Source organism: Eumetopias jubatus, unplaced genomic scaffold (genome assembly GCF_037043125.1).
Source record: "Eumetopias jubatus isolate StellerSeaLion01/CBP00866 unplaced genomic scaffold, mEumJub1_p1.0 scaffold_17, whole genome shotgun sequence".
Classification (NCBI taxonomy): Eukaryota; Metazoa; Chordata; class Mammalia; order Carnivora; family Otariidae; genus Eumetopias; species Eumetopias jubatus.
Window position 1 is genome coordinate 57,592,092 of NW_028274823.1, and position 25,176 is coordinate 57,617,267.

The 25,176-nt window shown below is 55.0% G+C and overlaps 1 protein-coding gene across 1 annotated transcript in view; it reads left to right on the top strand.

The window, feature by feature from the left end:
* LRRC20 (leucine rich repeat containing 20) overlaps positions 1-16,786 on the top strand; it is an 83,319-nt gene extending 66,533 nt beyond the window's left edge. Inside the window, exon 5 of the mRNA XM_028109689.2 lies at positions 16,540-16,786. Within this exon, the coding sequence (XP_027965490.1) occupies positions 16,540-16,694 (155 nt within the window). The 3' untranslated portion in view covers positions 16,695-16,786. The remainder of the gene's footprint in view (positions 1-16,539) is intronic.
* The last annotated feature ends 8,390 nt before the right edge of the window (positions 16,787-25,176 follow it).

The window sequence follows — 25,176 nt, forward strand, 5'->3', positions numbered from 1 at the left end:
CTGCGTGCTGAAGCCCCTGCCAAGGCTTCTGAAAGCGTCATCCACCGACCCGCAGTGTGGGCATCACCTGGGAGCTTGTTAGAAAAGCAGAGCCCCGGGCTCTGCCTCTGTGCTCCAGGGTCAGAATCTGCACCTGAGCAAGATCCCCAGGTGATTTCTGTGCACACCGCAGCCTGGGAAGTGCTGGTCGGGGGGCCTTTCCCGAAAGCACCAGGTGCTATCTCTGGGCCACCGGCTGGGATGCTGTGCTCCCACACCCCAGTCCCCGCGGAGTGCTGGCTGGAGAGGAAGGCTCCCAAGTCCTCTCTCAGAATCTCTGTCACTGGGCCCAGGAACCTACAATTTCTAACAAGTGACCGAGGAGGGGGCAGCAGTGTGCTGATTGAGAATCTGTACTCCACCCTACCCCTGGGGCTTCAGTCTTCTGTTGTGGTTTATCCGGGCCCTGGCACCTGCCCTCACATGTCAGGTTTCCCCAAGGATAGGACCCTTGTCCCTGCAACACAAGGATGGGAGTGGGGACACTGTGGGCACTTGGAGGGAACATGGCTGGCCAAGGGGTCACCTGCACCGCTGTCCTGGCCCAGTGTTTCACAGGGGGCCTGGGGCCTGGGCCCTGGATCACAGCATCCTCTCCCCTCTCTGGCAGGCAGGGGAGGGCAGAACCTTCCAGGGAGCTGCAGCTTCACCCTGGCCTCCAGCAAGAGAAGAGATCCTCCAGAATGCAGCCTCTGCTGTCCTCCTGGCCTGGGGGCACAGATGCCTGCCAGGGCCTCAGGATCGCCCTCCTCTGACTGTCGCATGGCTGTTCCAGCCTCATGCTGTGCCACAGAATAAATTGATTAGAGTCACAGGGGCAGAGGGAATGTGGTTTGTTTCACTTTGGGTGCTCTACCAATCTGCCCCATAGTGAGAGGTTCTGCAGGCTCTGGTTGCTCTCAGAACTCACTTCTGTGACGATGAGGCAGACGCACTGAGTTCCATGTGCTGAGGGAGTGGTGTGCATAGAGGTGGGACTCGGAGGACTTCCTGGAGGAGGCGGAGTGAGCCAGACAGTCCTTCTCCACAGCACAGCCCTTTGTCCCTCTGGTGGAATGGGAGGGGAGTCTCCCTAGTTCTTTCGTTGGAGCCCAGAAAATGTTTTTTTAAACAGAAAACCCTGGACAAGCAGAAGTGGAAATAATACAGACTTTTTAAAACCTAATTGCTGTGGGTGCCTAGCACAGGTGTCCTGCAATGATCTCCTTTCACGCGCTCAAGCCTCTCTTCTGGATAGGACGCGTGATCACCACTTGACAGCCAAGAAGAAAGGCTCGCAGAGGTCAAGCAGTCTGCACAAGGACATGGTAGAGGCAGGATTCTCAGCCAGGTCTTTGATGGTCCAGGCCCATGTGTCTTCACCTGATGGGAGAGGAGAGTGTGGGTAGCTGCCTGAAGGGACAGGTACAGGATGCCACGTGTCTTGTAGGCACTCATAAACAAGTTGGCAGGTTACAAAGGGATGGCTTTCGCCCACTGGCCTCAGCCCTGGAAAGCGCCCGCAGCTGCGGAGAAAGCTCTCCCGGAGAGGGTACGCTCTGAGGCCTCATTAGCTGGTGGTTTGCAAGAGGCTGATTAGCAGACAGACTTCCTGTATCTCGCTGCCTGCTGTGAGAGGCCTGTTGGCCCCTAAGACAGGTCAAAGCCGAGAAGCTGGCCTCTTACCCTCCTTTCCCTTCCCCACCAGGCTGCTGGGCTCTGCTGCGGGATGGGGGGGGAGGAATGGTCTGGTCTGCACACGGATGAGTCAGTGGTGTGCTGTGTGTCCTCCAGTGCCAACACGCTGCTCCGTCTGCAGCCTGTGCCCAGAGCTGCAAACGTCACTTGTGGAATCAGCTGGTTGTATCTTTTGAGCTCCTCCTCTCCACCTTGTCCCACTGGGGATTTAGCCAGGCCCTGGTCCTAGTCGATCCGAATTGCCAGGCCAGGGAGAGGTTGTGTCCAGGCCTCAAGGGCTTTGAGAAGTCAGGCTTGCTGCCCACCCTGCAGACCCACCGACGCTCCATAGGAAAAGGGAGCAGCGAGTAGGGAATCTTGGCCAAAACAAATGTTTCTGGACCCAAGGCCCTGCCTCCTGGCCAACCAGGCAGTGGCATAGTGGGGGCACTTCCGTCTCGGCAGCTTTCCAGGGCAGGTGCCTTGATCTGTCAGCACCAGTTGCCCTCCGAGCTTCCCCAGGGGCCCAGGAGGCAGCTTGAACCACAGCAGGGAAGGCTTCTTAGAGTTTCCCCAGGCCTGCCTGCCTGTCATCACTCCGGACAGAAGGGGAGCCCCTCCATGGTGATGACAAAAGCAGAGAGTTTTGTAGCTGAAAAGGCACAGGGCCAAAACCCCACTTAAATCATTAGCATGAGCACGTCACCTCCCCTTTGCACACCTCTGTTTCGTCCCTGCTGCAGAGTGGGGAGGACAGTTCCCCACTTTGGAGTTGGTGTCCGGGTTCATTGTGGTCACTTCCCACCAGCTGCTGGTCCTCCTGCCACTCGGCCAGCCTGGAGTCCTGACCAAACGCTGCCTGCTCAGCTTCTTCCCTCACTCCTTGCCCTCCAACCTGCTGGGCCTCTTCTTGCATTTACCCAGGGACCAGGACAGAGGAGACAGGGGCCATAGCTAAAGGGTCAGATAGAGGCTAATTAGTGGGCCACAGCATCCAGGGCAGGGCTCAGCTGCTCAAGAAAGTTTTGCCAAACTTGTCCTTCCAGAGGATTCTGAGGGGTCAGCCCCTGGCAGAATCATGGCACCCACCCAGATCCCTTGAAACCCACCTCACCTACCCCCACCAGATATACACACCCTGAAGCAGGCTGCTGTGTCATTCGTTCCTGGTACCTCTCTTGCTTCCGTGAAGAGGGGATTTGAGATGGGCACTTAGTAGCTGAGAAGAGGGAGTGATCACTGTGTGTAGCCTGTCAGCCGGGCAAGGATTCGACGTGACTCGAAGGTCTGGGAGGACAAAGTCACACCCCTGGCACTTTCTCCTGAGTTTGGACTGGGGCAGTAAACCTGTCTTGGGGAAAATGGAGCCAGTGCCCTCCCTGGGCACTGGGTTTGGCTGTCCTTGAGCCCAGCCAGTTGATAGCAGTCTGAGCCTTGCTCTGCCCCCTCCCCAAAGCACTGTCACAGGGCTCAGGGGACAATGACTTGCACTCACCATGGGGGCTGCCTGAGAACCACGGCAGACTCCTGCTGTCTCCCAGCACGCCCTCATCCAGCACAACAGGGTACCACGCTGTGCCCACGAGCAGCGAGCAGCTGGTGCAGGCATCCCTCGAGCTGGCTGGCAGCTTGGGGAGGTAATCATCAGCCACACAGTGCAGGGGGCACTGGCCGCCCGTGGAGCCAGGGTGAGGGAGAGGCTGGGAGTAAACAAACAGGCTCTAACAGCAATTAGTGCAAGTTAGGCATGCCCCCCACTCCTACATGGGGGCAGGGGAGCTCCTGTTCGTGTCCTCTGCTCATGTGTGTCTGCCCACAGGGACCGAGCAAGTGGGTCTCTGGGCAAAAGACCTCTTACACACTGGGTCTCTGCCCAAATGGAATGGCATTATCTGTGCCAGCCACTGTGTGGTAAAGCCTTGATTACTCGGAACCTCCAATTATCCAGGATGCTCTTGGCATTCTGTTGGTAGCCCGCAGGGAAACAGCAAGAAAGGAGTTGTTTGACGTTTGTTAAAATAACAAAACACTTGCATGCTCCATTAGCCAGCCAGCCAGCCAGCCTCTGGCCAGCCTCCTGGCCCTGTCCAGAGTGCTGGAGAGCAACCCCTTTGCTCCCATCCTCAGAGCTCCGCCTTGCATGTGCCTGATTCAGGGAACGAGGCTTGCAGGGCTGCATTGGAAATGTCCACTCCTTTGCCAGGGGTCATTTTTCGATTGAACAGCTTGCCATGTGCCAGGCGCTGTGCTGGAGACAGAGATGAACAAAGCACATTCCGCTGTCTCCCGGGGATTGTGGCACGGTCAGTGACACTAGCTGGTACTCAATGACCGTTTAATTCATGGCCGATCTTCTCTAAGCATTTTTCAAGCATTTTGCTCTTGTTGAATCCTCGTGACAACCTTGTAAGGCAGGTACTGTCCTCCCCTGGTGAGGAAACCGAGGCATAGGGAAGTTGAGTAACCTGGCCAGGGCCATGCTGCCTAGGCAGAGCCAGGGTTCCAGCCCAAACTGTCTTGCCCCAGAACTCCAGCTATTCAGAACCGTGCTTGGTGCAGGGAGAGCAGATTTTGCACATAGCTGTAGGGAGATAGAAAGCCACAGCAATGTCATGGCTGAGACGTAGAATTTTGGTCAGAAGGAAACTCCCTTGGGGTGGAGAAAAGGGTGTAAGGTAGTGAGGCAGGATTCCCTAGGCCACTTAGGCTGTCAGCCTCACTCCTGACAGTTCTCTCTCACAGAGCAGAAAGGTGGGCAGTGTCCCAGGACGGAAGTGCTATGTGCGGATTTTCACCAGATTCTCCCATTAAGCCTCATGGGTAAGACCAGCGGAGTTCAAGCTAAGCTACACATTCAAATCATCCGGGGAGCTTTTAAAAACCCTCATGTCCAGACCACACTCTGTGCCAATTAAATCAGAATCTCTGGTGGTGGGTTTTGGGCTTGAAGATTTTTTAAACTTCCCAGCTGGGTCCAAAGTGCAGGCATGAGAGAACCATTGAGCTGGACCAGACCTTCCATCAGCACCTGCACTCTATCCTGAAGAAGCTGTAACCCTCCTCCTCCTCCCCGTGTCTGTCCACTGTGTGTGTCTGTAGCTACATCAGGATGAGGAAAACCACGGCCTGGCCATGACAGCTGACACTCGGCTGGAAGGGTGGCTGGGGTGAGCTCTGTGGGACTTGCATCTTTCCCTCGGAGTTCCCATTTTACACCGACCCTACTGTCCCCTGCATGTCCCCCACCCTGATCATGGTGCTGTGCTGCCCCAGTGCCCACAAAATACTCTCTCCTCCCTGTAGCACAGCACGCTTACCTAGCATTTTCTGAAGGAACTTGATCTAGAAGCCAAAGGCAACCGACAACATATGGGTAATAAAACAGTGCGCCGGTTCCCAGAGTACAAGTTTATGCCAGAGAATCCTAGTTTAAGTGTGGAGTTGGCCTGAGCGCCAGCACCTTTCATGCAGGAGCCTGCAGTCCTGCTGGGATGGGCTACTCAACGTGGCTCCCCCGTGGTGTCCTGGGGGTGCTCAATCAGGTTAAGCAGCTTGAAATTGGCCACAGTGGGAGTATTTGCACCACAAAACATCGGCAGATGCTACACATTGGATATTTTCTTCCTCGGGGAGTGGATTGTGAACTATGAGCCAGCACGCCACTGGCTCAGATCTCCCCGCCTCCTGCCTTCAACCTAAGTTTTGTTTCCCAGAAGGTGGTTTCCCTGGGGGTTGGGGTGGGGGGGCTACATAGCTCATTCCTACCTGCTGGTTGTCTTAGGGGCTTTTCTTATTTTTCACATGGTCAGGGAAATCTTAGTTCTCCGACAGTGGTCTTAAACCGGAGCAGACAGTTTTGTAAAGTTAATGTTAGTAACCTTGTTTGGCAAGCATGGGAAGGATTTTCAAAGGAGCCATTTTCACCTCTGCCCCCCAGCCCCGCGCAGGGAGAAGAACCTTTAGGGGAGGTGAGTACTCTTCCGTCTGCATGTCCTGTCATCCCTGCCCGCAGACCCTTGGCATACGCACAGCAGAGTAGACAGTTCTGGTCCTCCACGCGCACTCTGCCAGCCGGAGGGAGGGCATGGCAGAGGCTTACTGAGAGCTGACAACCCAACCGTCATTCTCTGGGCATTTGGAGGCACTAAAAAAGGCCCGGAAGAGCCTGGGGGTGGGGGCGGGTTGGGGGTGGGGGCTCTGGAGGCGCCTTCCAGGGGCCCAAGTGAGGGGGATGTTGTGGTGGTGGGGGGGGAGCAGGGACATCAGCAGCGAGGAAGGATAGGCACGGAGAGCAAAGACCAGAAATCTGACTGGGAAGATGAGGGCCAGGCAATTTGATTTCCTTCCTCAGCTGTCTCCAGACGAGCCACTAAGACTGCGTCCCTTCGGCAGAAGACTGTCACGAGTCCTCTCCGGAGCCTGACCTGGGGAGTGTGCGGGAGTTGACGCCCGTCAGCCCGCCTTTGCTGGCCAACCTGAGGATGGAGGTGGAGCAGGGGCTCACAGCACCAACTTTTCTCCTCCTTCCTTCTGCTTTCCCAGAAGCTTGTAGTGAACGGGGGGGGGAGGGGGGGGGCGGGGCGGAGTGTGTCTAGGTTCATTAATGGAGTCTCTTTTTTTTCTGAGTACCGTTGACACACGATGCTACATGAGTTTCAGCTGTACAACAGAGCGAATCCGCAAGTCTACACCTTATGCTGGGTGCCCACACCAGGGCAGCTGCCGTCTAGCTCCCATGAGCGCTGCCACGGTCACGGATTCTTAAAGCACTCTGTGCCTTCTGTCCTCTCACTGGGGTGCCCACCACACCCTCCACAGCTTGGTAACCCCATCCTCCTTGGAGTGTATATGATGGTCCCCCCCATGATAACCCCTGTGACCTCAGGAGGCAGAGGACCATTTGAAAGATGAGAGGTGGGGGTTCAGGGAAGTTGAGGGGCTTGCCTGAGGTGGCGCGACTGTAAATGGCAGATCCGAGGTTAAGGATGGGGTCTCTGCCCCATCCCCTTCCCCCAGATGGTGTCTCTATCAGGAGGGGGCTTCCAGCTCCCGATCCACACCGTCTTCCCTGAGGGCCGTAGCACTCAGCTTGCGGTATTGGCGGGGGCATGCGGTGTCCTCTGTACCCCAGCAGGGCAGGAGCTACTTCCGTGTCCTTCCTGCTCCAACATCTCCACCTACTGCCCCCACTAGGATGCTCAGGCCAGGGCCCTGGGGTAGGCTCAGTCACTGCCCCCGCCTGGCTCCTTCCAAGACTTCAGGAGGGACAGACCCAGCCATGAGTGAAGAATGTGAATGTGAGTGTGCCCCAGAAGCTTTCTGGTTACAGGCATAATTCTCTGTTTTGCTATGTTACCATAGTTTACCTGCTTGTCTCTTGTGGCATTTTGAGTGAGGACATGAAGCTCTGCTCAGCTTAGCACTGCATCCTTGATTTAGTTGGTTAGGTTTCCAGCCTCCAAGTGTTGCATCCAGGCTGAGGAATGGGGACAGGCCCGGCTGCTAGGCCAGCGTAGGATCCCTGGATCCTTGAGCATGAATGTGCCCACAGGCACCGGCAGAGGCCAAGATGGCTTCCCAGGCGCTGGCCTCAGGCCCTAGGCTGGGTGCCGCCCCAGTATCTTTACCCAGGATCTCAGGGACCTTTGTGAGGTGGTGTACCAAAGAAGCAGACTCCACACTCCCCAGAGTCCTGCAAAACCAGGAATTCTGGCCAGAGGCATTTGTCCAGGTCAGGGGCGAGCCAGCCAGCCATGTGTAAACTCTCTAGTGCACTCCAGCTTGCGGCAAAATGTGGGGTGCCCTGTGGTTTCTAAGCTGCCTGGGAAGCCAGACAGCTTGCACCCTGGGCCACCAGGCTGGGGACCCTCGGACCCTAATTCCGGAAGGGACTTTAGAGGTCATGGGGTCTAGCTGCATCCAAAGCAGAAATCAGAGGGCTGGTCTCTGCTGAGTTCTGTGTTGGCGTCTCCCTTAGTATGGTGCCACACATATGAAGAATAGTGCTCTGGAGTGACCATTTTTATCAGCCTGTCTCTAGCAGGTCCCACTGGCACAAAACAAGGTTCCCGGGCAGTGGTGCTAATGACTGGTGAGGGAAGGTCAAGCTGACCTCGGGGAAGTAATTTCCTCTAAATACTGCCCACTCGGATTCTGCTATTACTGATTACTTTAGGCTTCCACAGACATAGGCAAGAGTCTGGATGGCTATCTGCATGGGGTCACTGGGCTGCAGCCTTGTGAGGTGACAGGAAGAAGCAGTGCACCCGTGCCCCACCCATACAGCCTTCGTGGTGCCCAGTCCGGGTGGGGGCCTTCTTCTTCTTCTCTGCCACGGGCCTCTGTGGGGCTTTAGGCCTCACTGTGGAAGTGCCTTATCACCACCAGGCACTGGGGTCCCTGGAAAAGTCAGAGGAGCAGGACTGTGGCTTCATAAAAGGATTCTAGAACCTCCTGTCCTACATTCTGCAGTCACAGGCTGCGAGATGAAGGAACCCCAGAATGCCTTGTGGACTCCGCCTCTCGTTACCTGTAATCGTGAAAATTGGAAACAAGCTGAGTGTCCCTCTGCACACCATGGGCTACCGTGCAGTCATAGAAATGTCGCTGACTTGCAACCTGAAAAGGTGTTTACATCATTGAGAAAAGCATGTTATGGCATAGGATCTAGGAGGCCTTTTTTGAAATCTAGATGCACCTACCATGCACATGCATATTAGTAAGTTGGGAAGGCCATATACCAACACATTACCAGTGATTGGTTCTAGATGGTGGGACATAGGTGATTATGGTTTTGCTCATCAGTGTTTTCTCATTTTCTGAATTGGATGACTGGTGCTAACGGGCCTGCGACCTATCACACACCCTTGCTTCACAGATGCCTGGTCTTGACTGGCAGGTGTGCACAGAGTGGGTCAGGCCAGGGGAAGGGCCCCTGCTCTTGAATGTGCTGTGGTCAGGGCCACTTAAGCAAGTGGTGGTGATGGCGGAGCCCAGCGTGGTCCCAAGCCTGAAGGAGCTTATGATCCAGTTTAGGAGGCAAAACATCCATTCATCCATTAATTCATTCATTCATCCAACATAGTCATTGAGCACCCAGTGGGAACTGTGCTAGGCATTGCATTTACAGGGTGAGCAAGCACATTCCCTGATCACAGAACACAATGCACAATGCGTGTCTGGTAGACAGTGTTATGGGAGTTGGTTGGGGACCACAGGGAACGACAGAAGAGGTGGCCTTGGGGCTAGAATATGAAGGTGAGAGGGAGAACTGAGGCCCTCTTCCTCTCCAGGTGTGCCAAAGTCCCAAGACTGGCTTCTGTTACCTCCATGATGCCAGTGCGTCTTGTGGCCTTGGGAAGCTTACTTAACCTCTCCAGCCTCAGTTTCCCCGTCCACAAGATGCAGATCATTTCATATCCTCCTCCACCCTCCCGCCATCTCTCTCTCTCTCTCTCTCTCTCTCTCTCGTCAGGATGCTATGAATATAAATTTTCTTCTTTAAGCCTTATCCAGAAACTTCTAGTTGGCCTCTTGGCTTGCTAGCTTGGCTGCTCCACTTGGTTGATTCTGCCGGCTTTGACAGTCTGGTGGCCCCCTTGCTCCGTCCTCGGAGCTACTTCCACGACTTGAGCAGTTACGTATGTCAGGGCCCGGAGCTCCACCTGCTCCCGGCTCTGCGCCCGCCCCTGTCTGTGACAGAATGGTTCCAAGAGCTCTGCGACCCTGGAAAGGCCGGCCTGGTGGTGGATTTGGAAACGACAGCTGGGAACTCTCTAGGCCTGGAGTCGTGGGGACTTGCTCCAAGGCGGGGCCACACCTGGTCTTCATGTCACATCCAGCAGACCAAGGGCAGGGGCGTCACAGGAAGACCCCCCTCCCTGTCTCATGAGCACCAGCCACTCTGTAGGCCACTGGCCCCCTCCCTGGCTCAGGGATGCGGGGCAGTCAGGAGTCCAGAGAGAGAAACGTCCTAGTCCGACCCCCTCTGGAGAAACTGAGGCAGGACCAATGGTCCCCAGTGGCAGGTGAGGAGATGGGGTGACTTAGCAGCTTCAAACCTCAACCCCCACCCTGAATTGAAGCCGTATTGACAGTTGAGGTTATGTCACCCTCAGCCCGGGGTCCAGCCCTTAGTGAGTTGCTCCGTGAAACCTGCCATTGGTGATTTCCTTCCAGCGGCTGAGAGACAGGTGGATGGAGACCAGCTCTGGCCTTGGCCTTGCCCCTCAGTGTTGTGGGACAAAGCGCTGGGTGGGTGGGGACTGGGGTCGTTCATCTTGCTTTTACTCCCCTCTCAGGAGTAAGTCTGCTCCAAACCCCACGTTCTGGTAAAGTCTTGTCTTTGCTTCCTTCTTTACCTGAGCCTCCAGGTCCGCCTTGGACTCTGGGTCCCTCCCAGTGCCTCCTTCACACGTAGGCGCCTGCCTCCGGACAGATAAAGACCAGCCACACCCTCCTAGCCCTGGGGATTCAAGCCAAAGAATAGCCCCTGCCTTCAGGAGCTCCTGAGTTTCCTGTGCCACAGGAGAGGGGGAATGCAGGGCGGGGGGAGGGTACGTGCTAACAAAGAGAGCTGGGCGCTCAGGGAGCTCTGAGCCTGGTCCCCCAAAGTGCTAAGGGAGGGCAAGTTCCTGGGAGCGTATTTGGCCTCCTGCTCCAGCCCTGAGACTCCTGCGCGTGCCTTCTCTATGTTCTCAGCAGGCCTCCGTGTCAGCCTCAGCTTGGCCACCCAGGGGCTGGCAATCTGGGGAAAAGTTGCTTCCTCCCACTGTGCCTCAGTTTCCAACTTCCTCCCAGCTCTCATAGTCCCTCTGCCGTCATCTGTACAGCCCCTGGCCAGCAACCCACGTTCAGGTTTGTCCTCTCAGCGGAGGCCATATCCAGGGCTCCTGACCTTTTCGGAGTGGTGGTGAGTGATGCTGTTTTGGAATGTTGGTGAGATTGGGGAGGTCCAGAGCCAACCACCAGGGAAGAATTCTTGAGATGTCTTCAGTGCAAAAAAGGTGGTTTTATTAAAGCCCAGTGACATGACCCATGGGAAGATGAGTGAGGAGCGAGCGACTGATGATATACTTTGGAGTGTGGTTGGGGGGAGTAAAGATAAGGGAGTTTCAGAAGGCTTTTCATATGCTAAAGAAGGCTCGGGGGGGGGGGGGGGGGGGGGGGGGGGGACGACACCTGAGGCCTTGCTTTTGTCAAACCAAGGTGGTTTATCCCTCTAGCAAGGCTTTAACATTAAGACAGTGGGAGCTTCCTGGAGGATCTTCATACTCTGCCCTCCTCAAGTATTTGTCCATGGGCTGCAGCTTATATGGACCTTTAATTTTATGTACATTCCCTTCTGCCTTTGTTCTTCACATCAGTAGGGGGCTTGGGGAGCTGTGGCCCTCGCAGGGGCAGTCTGGGGCTCCGCATCTCTGCCCTGCACAGGATCTTCCATCCAGGTCATCTCCTGGGGACGACCTACTGCTGGCCCAGCTGGCCAAGCTCCGGGACTGAGGCCAGCGTGCTCCATAGCCGTGGTGCTTGTGCTTGTCCTCGGGGATGGGGGTGGTGCTCGGCTGCGGTGCTTAGTGCAGGTTCCAGCCCCGTGAGAGGAAGCCAGGGGCCCGAGCACGGCGTGAGGTCATCCCCTGGCTTTCACCTCTCCCTGCATTTCCCAGGCGAGAAAGCTGAGATTCAGAGATCCTGCCTGGGGCAATGGTCAGGCACTGGAAAAGCTAGTCTTATCTTTCTGATTCCAAAGCTCTGTCCAGCATCCTCACCACCACCTACCCACACCCTCCAACATATCGCAGAAAGTAAAGGATCTGGGAGGGGGGCGTTCACCCAAAGAACGTTTTGGACTACAAGTTTCAGAAATTTTATCATGGAAGAAGGGACAGGTTTATTCTGTATTGTGATGCAGAGCAGAACAAGGAGGCGTGGAAGATTCTAGAATGCATCGGAGAAATCTCCAGGAAACCCCTTCTCTCAGGGCAGGTCAGCAAATGTGCCTCGCCTGCCCTGCTGAGGGGGCTTTAGAGAGCTCTGAGTTTCTGTGCCCCCCCCCCCCCCCCCCCCCCGGCTTCCCCTTGGAGGGGAAGTCCCTGGACTTTGGGAGGGAGCTGGGTGGTCCAGAGACCTGTGAGCGCCCGGGTCAGAAAGCCACAACTCCTGCTGGGTCCCAGGAAGCCCTGCAGGAAGACTTTTTTCGGTCTCCTGTTAAACTACTGGAACCTGTGGAGGGTTTTCCTAGCTGGTGGGGGGTGGGGGGAAATGAGAGGCCAGGCTGGAGGGCCCAGTGGGAGGTGGCATGAAGAGCCCAGACTCAAGCCAGCAGGCCCGGCTTCATATCCTGGCTCCAGCACTTTCCACCTGTGTGACCGCGGCCAAGTTACCTAACCTCTCCACAATTTTTCTCATCTGTAAAATGGGGACAAGACGGTACTCTGCGAAAGAGCTGTTGTGAGGATCGAGAAACTTAACCTAAAGAGCTGAAGTCACCAAGCACTCAACACTCATGAGTTAAACAAAAACAACCACCGGCAGAGATCCCGAATGGCTACAAACTCCCACTTTGCTGGGAGCATCTTGGGCTTGACGGCCTGGGGGAGGAAGAGGCCTCCACGGGTACTGAGTCGCCTGTTGATGTAAGTGTAAGTCCTTTGGGTTGCTTTCTCCCTTCCCATGGCCACCAAGGCCGGGCTTGGACTCTGGGGGGCACTGTGAATGAGCAGGCAGCCCCTGACCATCAGTGTCCTCATCTGTAAAGTGGGTTGAGGAGCACCTGTGGTGCTCTACCCCATGGCTCTGGGAAGGATCAAATATGGAAGCGCTTTATACACTTGAGGGACAGGCACCTGTGAGGAACTTTCCTGAGCCTGTGGCCTCCCCTTCCCTCCTCCTGTTAGAGCTAGGGAGTAGCTGTGTCCCAGTTACCAAGTCCAGAAGGGAGGAGAATAGATGTCTTCAGAGGATTCCATTGTGGGGCACTTTCCGAAGGGTGGACAGCAGAGCCCAGGGTGGGCCCCGCTCACCCTCTTCCTGGACCATGGAGCCCCAGGTGCTGCCCACCCCTCACTGCAGCTCCAGGGGAGGGGAAGGGAAGAACACACAGAACCTCGCTGGAGGTCAAGGGTCCCTCAGCCTGGAGGTTGGGGCCGGCAGGCCCTGGCAGCCCCATTTGAAAGCCTTAGGATGGCAGGGTGGCTAGAGCCCCTTGGAGACTCAGCACGGTTTCTGGAGAGCGATGAGATGAAGAATACACACATATCCTTTGACGGAGCAATCAGTCCTGCTGCCAGGCATCCATCCAAAGACGTTATCCCACCGACCCTGAAGGACAGAGGCCACCTGGCTGGCCATCACTGGCAGAGAGGAGAGCTAGAGGGTGGTAAGGACTCAGGATGGTGTTCCAGGCAGCTATCCAAAGCAGATGTGCGCAGCGCCTCGTGGGTGGCTTGTAAAACATGGTTTGGTCACCAGCACCATGAGTATTGGGCACAAGGTGCCCTTCCCACTCAGAGGAAGAGGACTTCCTGATGGCTGATGCCAGGGCTGGGGCAGAAAAGCCTCGAGATGAGCCTTACTGCAAACTTAGGAACTGCATCTAGATGCCACCAATAGAACCTTCCAGTCCCCCCGCTGCCCCCAGCTCTGTCTGGCATCCTAGCCCCACTCTTTTGCCCCTACTTCCCTCCAGCCACAAATTCCCCTTCCTGTCATTGAAATCCTGTCTACCCTTCAAAAGTCCTGGTTACAGGACTCTGGAGCCAGATCAGAGGGCCTCCCACTGGCCAAATCTGGGGCAGTTTGGGCACCAAAATGATGAAATTCAGCAAGGAACTGTAAACCGCTAGAAATATAGGAGTCCACACTGATGATAAATAGATCCATGGGAGAGAAGGTAAGGCTCTTGCCTACAGCAAAATGCCGAGGGGCTGCTGGAGTTGGAAAGTCAGTTTGCAGCCTTCGTAAAGATCAGATCAGGCAAGAATCAGCAGGTGTTACATCTAGGGGTGATGGATTAATTTTGACGAGGAGCAGGATATTTGCACGCTCTTAAAGTGTGTCCCTGCAGACTTATAAGTTGCAAGGGAGGAAAAAAAACAAAACAGTAATTACACGGTGGAGAAATCAAGTAACGCCCAGCCTGGGTGATGACAGTTAACATCACGTATGAGGGACAGATGGACAGATACAGTGTGCCTCCTGTGTGATAGCCCAGGACCCTACCACCTCTTTCAGCTGAGGACCCATAATCCCAGTCTCACTATGAGGAAGCACCAGACAACCACAAATCATGGGATTCTTTTTCTTTTTTTTCCGATTTTTTTTTTTTTTAAGTAGGCTCCAACACCTAGCTTGGGGCTTAAACTCACAACCCTGAGATCATGGGTCACCTGCTGTACCAATTGAGCCAGCCACGTGCCCCAAAACATAGGACTCTTTATTAAAAAGACAGAGATGATGGTCCTGATATTCTTCCAAAATGTCAATATCACAAAAGACACATGAAAGGAATGCAAAGAGACAGGCAACACCTGCCCCTACACTGGATCCTGTACTGGAGAGGGCGGGGGATGATCTAAGGGACGTGATTAGGTCACCTGAGAAAACTGAAATATGGGCCATATGTTAGGGAAGGGTTCTATCAACGTAAACTTAGCAAATCAATAGCCGTGGTTATGGCAGAAAAGGTCTTTTACTTTTTTAAACAAGATTTTATTTGAGAGAGAAAGAACATGAGCAGGGGGAAGGGGCAGGAAGGAGAGGGAGAAGCAGGCTCCCCACTGAGCAGGGATCCCCAATACAGGGCTCCATCCCAGGACCCTGGGATCATGACCTGAGCCGAAGACAGACATTTAGCTGACTGAGACACCCAGGCGTCCCAGAGGATGTCTTTATTCGTAGGAAATACACAATGAAGTAGGGATGAAGGGCCATGGTATGTGTATATTACCCTCAGATAATTCAGAAAAAAAATTGTGTTTGTGCGTGTGCACGCAGAGAAGGCCCAGGCACAAATGATAAAGCAAACGGCAAAAGGTTAACAACCAGTTAATCTTGGTGAAAGGTTATGTGGTGTTTTCTGTACTGTTTCTACCTTTGCAACTTTTTATAAGCAATTATTTCCAAAAGTAAAAAAGTAAAAAGTAACTTGAGAAAATCATATTTAAAATGTCCCCCAAGTAAAAAATTGTTACGCTGGAGGTCTAAAGAGAGACATACTAGTAGATTCCACTTGGATTAAGTTCAGGATCCCGTAAGTGAATCAGTGGTGAGAAAAACCAGGGGGTGATAAACTGGGAAGAGGCACAAGACAGCCCTATGGGGATGCTTGAAATGCGCTCTGGCTTCATCTGGATGGAGAGTTTACCTATGTGTTCATCTACCTGCACTTGAGGCATTTTGCTGTATGTCTTAAAAAAAATTGGTTCTTAATTAAAAAAAAAAACACGGAAACAGAAAGAGATCTGTAACACAGTACCATTTACTTATGTTAAGAATATGCGTATAATATGCCAGAGTGGTCTAAAATGAAAAACCAAACAACCACAAAAAACAGAAAACCCTTCATCTGCCCAATGCAAGGCGCCCAAAAGAGGTAGGAGTTGGTTCTTACCATTACTGATGGCCTGAGGTTGTGCAGGACTCAGGGGGGTAAGGCCCTGGCCCTGTCCTGGGCTGGGGTGGGAGGTCCCACGGTGTGTGGGCTGCTCGCAGAGTTGGAGCAAGGTGGAGGGGATGTTTGCATCCAGGACAGCTCAGCCCTGGGCCTGTGTGTTGGGGCCTTGGCTCCTGATTGTTGGCTGCGTGCTCTGTGTCCAGCCCCTGTTCTGAGTGCCTTGTGTTAACTCTCTAAGCCTTTCAACAGCCCTGTTGGACAGGTGGTGGTATTTCCCTCTGTTCCTTCTGATAGTCGTATCTGATGTTCCCTGAGTACTGTGCAGAGTGCATGCACTCCCCCGTTCATCCTCAAGCGGTCCCGTGAGGTGTATCCTGTAATATGATGGTTAGTGATTTGTTTTAGGCTCACAGCTGTTAACGGGGCCTCCAGGGACTTGACCCGAAGCCTGAGTGATCTTAAAGGTTAGGTGTGAGGCGCTGTGGAGGGTTAGCAAGAGTTAATATAGCGGCTGCCTTGTTCTGCTCCTTTTTTTTTTCTTAATTGAGGTAAAACTCATATGACATAAAATTAACCATTTTAAAGTGTACAGTTCAATGGTATTTAGTACATCCACCATGTTCTGCAACCATCACTTTACCTAGTTGCAAAGTGCTTTCCTTACCCCAGAGGAGACCCCGCACCCGTCCCCCAGCCCCTGGCAACCGCTCATCTACTGTCTGTCTCCGTGGGGGTGCACGTTCTGGACCTTTCCTATAAATGGAATTGTACGCTGTGTTAACTTTGGTGTCTGGCTTCTTTCATTCAGCATCACATTTTTGAGATTCAGGGCACGTAGCAATGCTTTTCCTGGCTGAATACTGTGTTGCGGTTTGGATATAACCACGTTGCGTTTGTCTGCTTACCTGTGGTGGGACACTCGGCGGATCAGGGCCCGCCTGTGGGGACATCTGTGCCCAAGTCCTTGTTTGAGCACCTGTTTTCCCTTGTTCCAGTTCTACCCAGGAGTGGCCTTGCTGGGATACATGGCAGTGCTAACGTTTCACTGTATTTGGGGGGGATGCTTCCCTGAATGTGGTTGTAATGGTGCAGTGGGCTCCGAGGGCCCCCCCAACCCGGGGCTGGGCGCCAGCCGCTAAACCCCACACGCAGTGGGTGATGGCGTCTTCCTGTCCCCTGTCCCTCTCTGCCTGCTTACCCCCGGCCCCCAACCTGTCTTCTCTCCTCAACAGATGTACCTGTGGAGAAGCTGGCTGCCATGCCTGCCTTGCGCAGCATCAACCTCCGCTGCAACCCCCTGAGTGCTGAGGTGCGCGTCATTGCTCCGCCACTCATCAAGTTTGACATGCTCATGTCTCCTGAGGGCGCCCGGGCCCCCCCGCCTTAGGCCTCGCTCCTCACGCCCACCCAGCAGGGGACAGAGGCCACCTGGGCTGGTACCCTGAGGGGAGGGAGTCCCACAGGCCCCTGGGAGGCCAAGCCTGGGGGGCTGGGGGGTGGGTGGGCCAAAGAGTATGCGGTGGGAGGGGGCGCAGCTGGTCCAGGATAGATAGCTTAGAGCAGTAGTGGGCCCTGGAAGGCCCAGGAGGCGGAGGTGAGGTGGGGCTGGGGCCTGGATGCTGGGCACTCACAGCTTCTGTGCACATTGGGGCGCATCCCCACCCTCTCCGAGCCTTGTTATTTGGGAAGGGGGACGTCTGCCTCCTCTGAGCTCCTTGGAGGCTCTTTGGGCAACACATGCCTTCAAGTTACCCTCACATCATCAGGCACCTTCCGAGCCCACGGATGGCCATCACCGAGCGCTTTCTGGGCCACTGTGGGTTTGAGGCCTTGGGTCTGGTGTTACGAGCCAGCCGCTTCCCTGAGAGGAATAGGAGACAGCCTCCAGCTGTTTATTGCTTCTTGAGGGCTGACCTGCATGAGGCCCTCTAAGCGGCCCCATCCTCAGCCCTGTGGGTCTCTGGATTGGCGGGAGCCTGAACCAGGAGTCATGGGAAAGCTGTGGAGAGAGTATGGCCCTGTGCTCTAGCCAGGGCTGAGAACGTTTATTAGGAGCCCAAGGCCCATCAGGCCAGGAAACCAGAGGAGCAAATCAGGTCGGCTCAGTCCTTCCTCATGATGAAGACATCAGCGGGGTAGGAAGTGCCCAGTGCGCCTCGGGACAGACCAGGTGTGCCTGGAGTGTGGTGAAGGAGCCGGAAGCACGAAGGAGAGGTGTGTCTGGCATCAGCCCTTGCGCCACAGGAGAGGTGGCCCAAGAGAAGCAAAGCCAGCTGCGTCCGTGGCTCTGGTACAAGGTAATTGCCTACCTCCACAGTCTGTGGCTGCCTCGTCACTGGTCCACCTGGGGGCAGAAGGCACTTTGGACCATTGGATTTGTGGCTGCCCAGCTCCCACGCCTCCACCCAAAAGCCCTGATGGCCTAGTCATTTCTGGGCCCTCCACCTGGAGTCTAGGATGTGGCCAAGCCATAGGGCTGGGGCTGAGGGCTTGCCCGGGACGTGGGACTGCAGTGCTCTCACTGGGACAGTACCTGGCAAACAGGGACAACTGGTTTCCTACCAGGAAAGGGCCTGGGGCTCTTGCTTTCTGATGGTATCTGTGGTGCGGAGAACTCCTGACTCCTGACCTCCTGACGCCCTAGGTACCCACCTCCCACCTTCTCATCTGTGGAGCAAGCCGACTCAGAGCCCAGAGCGCACCTGGCCTGGCCCTTTGTCTTGGCCTGTGGACGATACCTGAGACCCCAGGACGTGGGGCAGGCCAGGCCAGGCCATCCAATCCTACACCCACGCACCGGTAGCCTCTCTTCCACTCCCAGGGCTAAGCTTCTCTCAGCCCAGACCCTCATTCTCAGAATGCTGTGTTCCTTCTCCCCTCCCCAGCCCTGGGGCCTGCTCCTGCCCAGGCCCCCTATCTCCTGGCAAGGACTGACGGGTGGGACCATTGTTGACCCATCACTGAGTGCTCAGTGTCTCAAGAGATGCTGTGTTTAGTCGCTCATGTCATAAGGCCTGGTTCAAGCTCTGGGAAAGGGGTTTGCAGGGCAAGGAGGTCCAGGTGGATCTTCAGGGCGGCAGGGCTCAGCTGTGGACAAGTGGGAACTGTGGCCCGGTCCAGGCTGGCCTGGCCCTACCCACTCTGTGTCCCAGAGTCAAAGAAGAAGTGTACTTTTCTGATAGGCACAAAGGCACTGTGTGGCCAAAGCCTTGCAATTCAGAGTGTGGTCTGTGGACCAGCAGCACTGGCATCCCTGGGAACTTATTAGAAATGCAGAATCCCAGGCCCCACCCGAGGCCTCCAGAATCAGAACCCGCATTTCAACAAGATCCCTAGGCGATTCCTATAAGCACTTTACCGTTTGAGAAGCCAGGGTCTAGTGGTGACCCTAGGGTTGTCCTTGGAGTGGCGGGTGGAGGTTCTCAGCCCTCCCCCTGCTTCTCCAGGTTTCTGAGCCTGTGCTCACCCCCCTCCCTAAGCCAGCCCTGGGACACCCCGGGGCTCTTAGATCTTTTCAGAGTCTGCGTGACTCTTGCAGCGAAGGGAATGACCTGAAGTCACCAGATGAGAGTTTGCCTGGCCCTCTGGATACTGCCTTTCTGGTTACCCTCTGCATACCCCTCTGCACACCCAGCTCCTGCTCCCCCACGTCCTCATGTCAGGCCCTTTGAAGGGGTTGTTGCTTCTGGAAGTTGTTTTCTCCTCTGCTCGGAGAGTTTGCCTTTGCCTGTGTGGGAAAGCCTGAGCTGTGAGAGAAGCCCCCACATCCAAGCCCACAGTGTAAATGAGCCCTTAGCTTCAGTCTGCAATAAAGAATGCATTGGTTTCATCCGCCTGCTTGGTGCTGGGTTCATTGTTTCCACACAGACCTCCCGTAGCCTGGGTGTCAAACCTGAGGGGCTGCCCCTCTTGTTGAAAGCTTGAGGTTCAAAAGGCACCACCCTGGGATGATACTCAGAATGTTGACAGGTGGGTGCCGAGGCAGCCAGGCAGAGGTGATGCATGGCCTAGAATTGTGCAACTGCAGGGCAGCCAGACCACAGCCCGGGCGATGGCGGGGCAGGGGGCGGACCACAGACCTGGGAAAGGATGGAGGCACCTGCCGTCCCCCAGTTTCTCCCTTACCGATGCAAGAAATTACACCCTTAGCAATTCATTCGTCAGGTTCTGTGGTTCTCAGAGAGAGGTCTCTGGACCAGCACACCTAGGGAGCTTGTTAGACATGCAAATTCTTGGCCCCAGCCCAGATCTCCAGAATCAGACACGGGGTGGGGCCGGCACTCTGTTCCAGCAAGCCTTCCGGGGGTTCCGCTGCCAGCTCAAGTTAGAGTTCAGAGTTCAAGTCGGGTTTTGTTTTCTAAATCTGAAAGACCAGCTGAGTTTGTCTTGAGTTGGGCCAGGCAGTGTCTAAGCATGTGGCAGATCTTAACTCATTTAATCCTGTAACAACCCTAGCCGGTGCTCAGTTGGACAGATCCCGTTCCCTCTCCGGGCTGTTTCCTGTTGATAAGGGGGCTGCACCAGAACATCCTCGAAGGCCTCTCTGGAACACTTGATCCCTATTTCTCGATTCTGGGGCCCTGCTGTGTCTGTCCCTTGTGGATGAGCCTGGACACAGGCTGCCCACCCTCACCTCAAAGCTCAGACAGAGGACTCCATTTCTTCTGGTCAAACCCTGGCTCGCCGAAAATAGCACTGGATTGGCCCCTGGATCAGACAAAGCTCCAGATTCCTCATGGCAAAGAAAGCTGTGCCTTGAGAGAGTCCGACTAGTGTGTCCCCAGGAGAAGACAGAAGTCACAGTAGTTAGATTTCGGAGTGTGGTTTCAGGTGGGCTTTCAATGCAGTGGGGGATGGACACCTTAACTAAGGCTGGGTGAGGATTATGGTCTGTTTTAGGATAGCAGACACAGCAAGGGGCATTTTGAGGCAAGGAAATCACAGAGTCTTAAGATGTAAACTCTGTTTTGATGCTATTTACTAGACAGGCAGTTTGTTCCTTTATATGATTCAGGAAGCCCCCGGACTGAACAATAAAGTTATTTACAACTTCCCCTTCTTAGGCAGGAGTTTCCTGGAACAATACCATTATGTTGAAGAAGGGCGGGGGTATAACCAAGTCTTATGAATGTAGACAGTAAGCTGTGTGGGACTCGGGTTTTTTAAGTAGTATTGAGATATAATTGACGTATGACATTTTATTAGCTTCAAGTCTTCAAGTGCACAAGGTACTGATTCAACGTATGTAGACGTTGTGAAAAGAGCACCACCAGAAGTCTGGTAACATCCGTCACCACGCATAGAGGGTACTGATTCTCAGTCTCTCCAAAATACCACGGGGGACCCTAGAGCCCTGCTTTGGAGCTGCCCTTTTACATGAAACATGCCTGTTGCTTCTCAGAAAGCCCACCCTGGCGTGGAGAGCGGTTCCTGGAAGGCTCTGCCCCAGAATGCCTGAGCGTAGCCCCGGGAGAGATGCCGAGGCCAGGACGGGCAGGGCCTGGGAGCAGCCAGACCACGCTAGGGACCTGGGTCTCAGGGCCAGTGGGCCCGACCCCTCCCTCAGAAAAGGGCCACAAGCCCAGCTGCTTTAGGTCTGGACAAGAGCATTCATTGAGCTCCTGCTGTGTATGAGCACTGGGCAGGCAAGCGGATGTTTCTCATTCACGTTTAGGAGTCCCCCTCTTGGTGCTCGCTGTGCCGATGAGGAAACAGGCTTAGTTAGGGGGTTAGCATGGGCCTGGGAAGGAGCGGAGCTGGGGTTTGAACTGGGAGGCCAGCTCGGACAGGAGAAACAATGGCTTTCTCCAGCTCACACGCTTCTTCTCCCATTACGGTCCTGTGAAGAGGCCTCTGCGCCTTAATTCTGTTCATCTGTGAAATGGGTGCCACCCCTGCCTGGCTTCCTTAATGTCAGAGGGGTTCACAACAGACGGTGAGGGTAAGTAGCCCTCGGGGGACAGCGTCACATCCATCTCGCACACCCGGGACCTTCCTCTCCCATCCGAGCCCAGCTGCCTCGTGTGAGCCCAGCCCTCACTGCCGAGAACTTCTAGTGGGTCGGAGCAGGGCCGCGCTGCATGTCACACAGCCCCCCGGGGCACATCTGGGCGCTGGTGGGAGACCGACTCCCACAGGGCATGAGAAGACCGACAGACCCCCCACTCACCCCGCCTTCACAGTTGGGGGATCTCGGAAGCTCTGGTGCAGGCCTTGGCTCAGGGCCAGCCGGGGCTCGTGATGTGCTATGTGTGTACATCCGAATTCTTACAGCCTAGGGGCCGGGGCACCCTCTCTCCTGTAGACTGGACGTGCTTCAAGTAGGGTGTCTTCAAGGGTGGATGTGGCAGGGCTGACCCAGGGCTGCCCTGCGGATGTCGCCCGCCACGGACTCTAGCTAGTCGGCACCAGGCACCTAGAGAACAATGTGAAGGGGCCCCTGGAGTTGTGCAAGGCGTGGTGCTGGGTCTCGACCACAGAGAGAATGGAGGTTCCCAGGCCCACCTTGAGCCCTGGTACGCCAGCCTTGAAGCAGGACCCACACCTCTCCTGTACTGCACCCAGGGGGGGCCTTTTATTTTTTTTTAATTTTAATTTTTTATTTAATTTTATTTTTTTAAAGATTTATGTATTTATCTTAGAGCATGAGCGGGAGGGGCAGAAGGAAAGGCAGAGAGAATCTCAAGCAGACTTTGCGCTGAGCACGGAGCCCCACGTGGGGCTCGATCTCACGGCCCTGAGATCACAACCTGGACCGAAACCAAGAGTCGGATGCTTAACCGACAGTGCCACCCAGGCGCCCCCAGAAGGTCCTTTCAAATCCTGAGTCACTCATCTGCCCAAGTTCTTCAGGGATTCTCCATGGCACTTCAACATAACAGCCAAGTCCTTATAATGGTTTCGAGCCTGGTGTTTTCTTCCCTCCATCATTGCTCGTTTCATGCTTCCGGCTCCCTCACCACACTCCAGGCACACTGGCTTCTGCGGTTCCTCTAATACTCCAGGTCATACGTGCCTCAGGGCCTTTGCATCTCACCAAGGAAGTCTGCTTCCCAAGGACTGACAAGCAGTAGGACACCCATCCCTCACAAGTCATGGTACCATGGCTGGGGCTTTTCCTAAGTGGAGTGGCCGGTAGCTAGTAGGCACAAGCTGAGAGAGCAGGGGCCGGTACCCCCACAAGCCTGCCACTATGCCCGAGGTCCCACCAGCATGAGACCACTGCTCTTGGTTAGGCTCTCCCTGTGATCTTATGCCAACCCCTCTCAGGATGGTGAAGTGGGTTCCCTCGAGACAAAGCTGAGAGCTTGCTCGGGCCCTTGCCACTCCAAGTGTGGTCCTCGGGCAGGCAGCATCAACAGCACCTGGGGATGTGTTGGAACTGCAGAGGCTCGGTCCCACCCCAGAACTTCTTCTTTTTTTTTTAAGATTTTATGTATTTATTTGACAGAGAGAGAGACAGCAAGAGAGGGAACACATGCAGGGGGAGTGGGAGAGGGAGAAGCAGGCTTCCCGCTGAGCAGGGAGCCCAACGTGGGGCTCGATCCCAGGATCCTGGGATCATGACCCGAGCCGAAGGCAGATGCCCAACGACTGAGCCACCCAGACGCCCCTTGCCCCAGAACTTCTGAGTCAGAATCGCGTTTTAACAAGACCCTCGCGTGATCTGTGGACACGATGAAGTTTGAGAGCCGAGCTCTCGACGACTGAGACCCCATCTCACCTTCTCCAAGTCCCGGTGGTAGGTGGTGCCAAGGTGTAATTTTCAGAAGCTAAAAACACGTGTCTTGGGGCGCCTGGGTTGTGCTCCCTCTGCTCCCCCTGCTTGTGCTCCCTCTCTCGCTGTCTCTCTCTCTCTCTCTCTCATCAAAAAATAAATAAAACCTTAAAAAAAATAAAATACATTTAAAAAGACCACTGGAGTCAGTTTGCTGCTACATACGACACGGGTCAGCGTCCCCCAGTGCAATAAATAGTCACATTGGGGCTGACGTTTTTCCTGCTGGACACAAATCCACAAGTTCACTTGTACTTCTCAGAGTCTATGCCCTTGATTGATGGTAACTAACAAAACCACAGCAGTACATTCTCAGGGGCCAGCCTGTTAACCAGCGCTTCGAGCATGCACTTAGCCATCTTGGCCTCATCTCTAGGTTTGGGTAAGATTTCCTAATGACAGATTCCCCTGGGAGGGCGTGAATATTCCCGGGACCAAGCAGATTACCAGCTCCGTGTTTCTGTTAAAGGAGCCAAAGCTTGAGGGGAAAGGAGAGAACCAGCGCTGCCAAAAGGAACAGAGCGGGGCAGAAAAAGAAACAAAGGAGGTGAGAGTGAAATAAAAATAGACACTAGCAGCTTACCATGTGGGTGACTATGCTGAGTACTTCCCATTTCTTCTCCCACTTAATCCCCGGAGCAACGTCTGAGCCAGCTAATACTTGTATTTACATTTTCTGGACGAGGACACTGAGGACTGGAGGAGACCGGGAACCTGGCCAAGGTCAGACAGCGCGACTGGTGTCCAAACCCAGACCTTGTGAGCAGAATCCATGTTTCTTAAAATTGGTGTCCGGGGCCCCGGGAAATGATTTACCAAGCCCCCACCTAACTTGGAGGAGGCCCCTGGGCTGCCCCCAGAAAGCTGCCCACCTTTCCCAAGAGGTTTCAACACCTTTCCCACACACGTGTTCTTCCTGACCCGAACCCCACTTTGATCCAGAAGCCTACAGCACTGCCGCCCAGGGTGCAGGACCCCGGCCAGAGAGCTGGGGTTCCCTGGGGTGCTGCCCAGCCCCTCCTCAAGAAGAGACACTTCTTACCCTGGGTTCTCCAGAGGACAAGGTAAACTGTCAGAGTAAGAAAGTTCTGGTCCGAACCTCCCCTATGTTATAGGTGGAAACACTGAGTTCCAGAGGGAGTGTCCCAAAGGGCACGTGGAGTGACTTGCCCAAGAACGTGTCGGAGCAGGTGGCAGAGCCCAGACAAGTGGGCAGGTTTCCTGGCTCCTTCCTGGGGCCCTGGGAGGGTCCTGGCGCTGGGGAGCTCTTCTGCTTCGCCCTCCGGGCTGGCCTCTCCTGCAGGGCTGTGTTGCCCTAGCTGAGCCCGGGGAACTGAGTCAGTCCTTGGAAATGCAGATGACCACTCTGGCCTCCTTCTCCGGGGAGAGCTCACTAATAAGCATTTGAAAGCATTCTGAGGGAAGTGCTCCTCCGAGGCTGGCTCGGGAGACGGAGGGGCACCTCCTGGCTCCCTGAAAGGGCCCCCACTCAGTCCAGACCCCAGCCTCTCTACAGCTCCCCTGGCCTCACCCTTCCCAGGGACAGTCCCCCTTCCCCCAACTCCCTCCACTACCACAGAATAGATGCTGAAAATGCCAGCAGTGTGCCGGGGTCCGCTCCCCAGGGAACCCCTATTGGCCCCCAGGCTGAGTCCCCTTCCCCTTCCCTGTGGATTTGAGCTTCTCAAAACGATAGCTATGCCAGTGGTCTTCCTTGCCCCACAGGCCCAAGTGCATTTCCATTTCCAGCCTGGAAGAGACTGGGTCTCCCATGGGAGATGCTTGGCTTTCCCACCACCCGAGAGCTTCCCCACAGGGCGCTCCCTGGCTTCATGCCAACCCTCCCTCAGGATCCTACCAACTCTCTCAGGCATCTCAGAACACACCTCTGCCCGGGCTGAGAAAAGAAGGCGTTCGTGGGCATTCCAGCCATACCCACCGAAGCCCTGTGACCAGGAGGTTAAACCTCCAAGGAGAAAGGCAGTCCTTCAGTCATCCTGTTGCCCCTTTGACCCCCCTCACTGCCCTCCAGAAAGCTTGGTTCTAAGAAGATCCCCCTCTACCTCCTCCCCAGCTCCCTTTAGACCCTTCT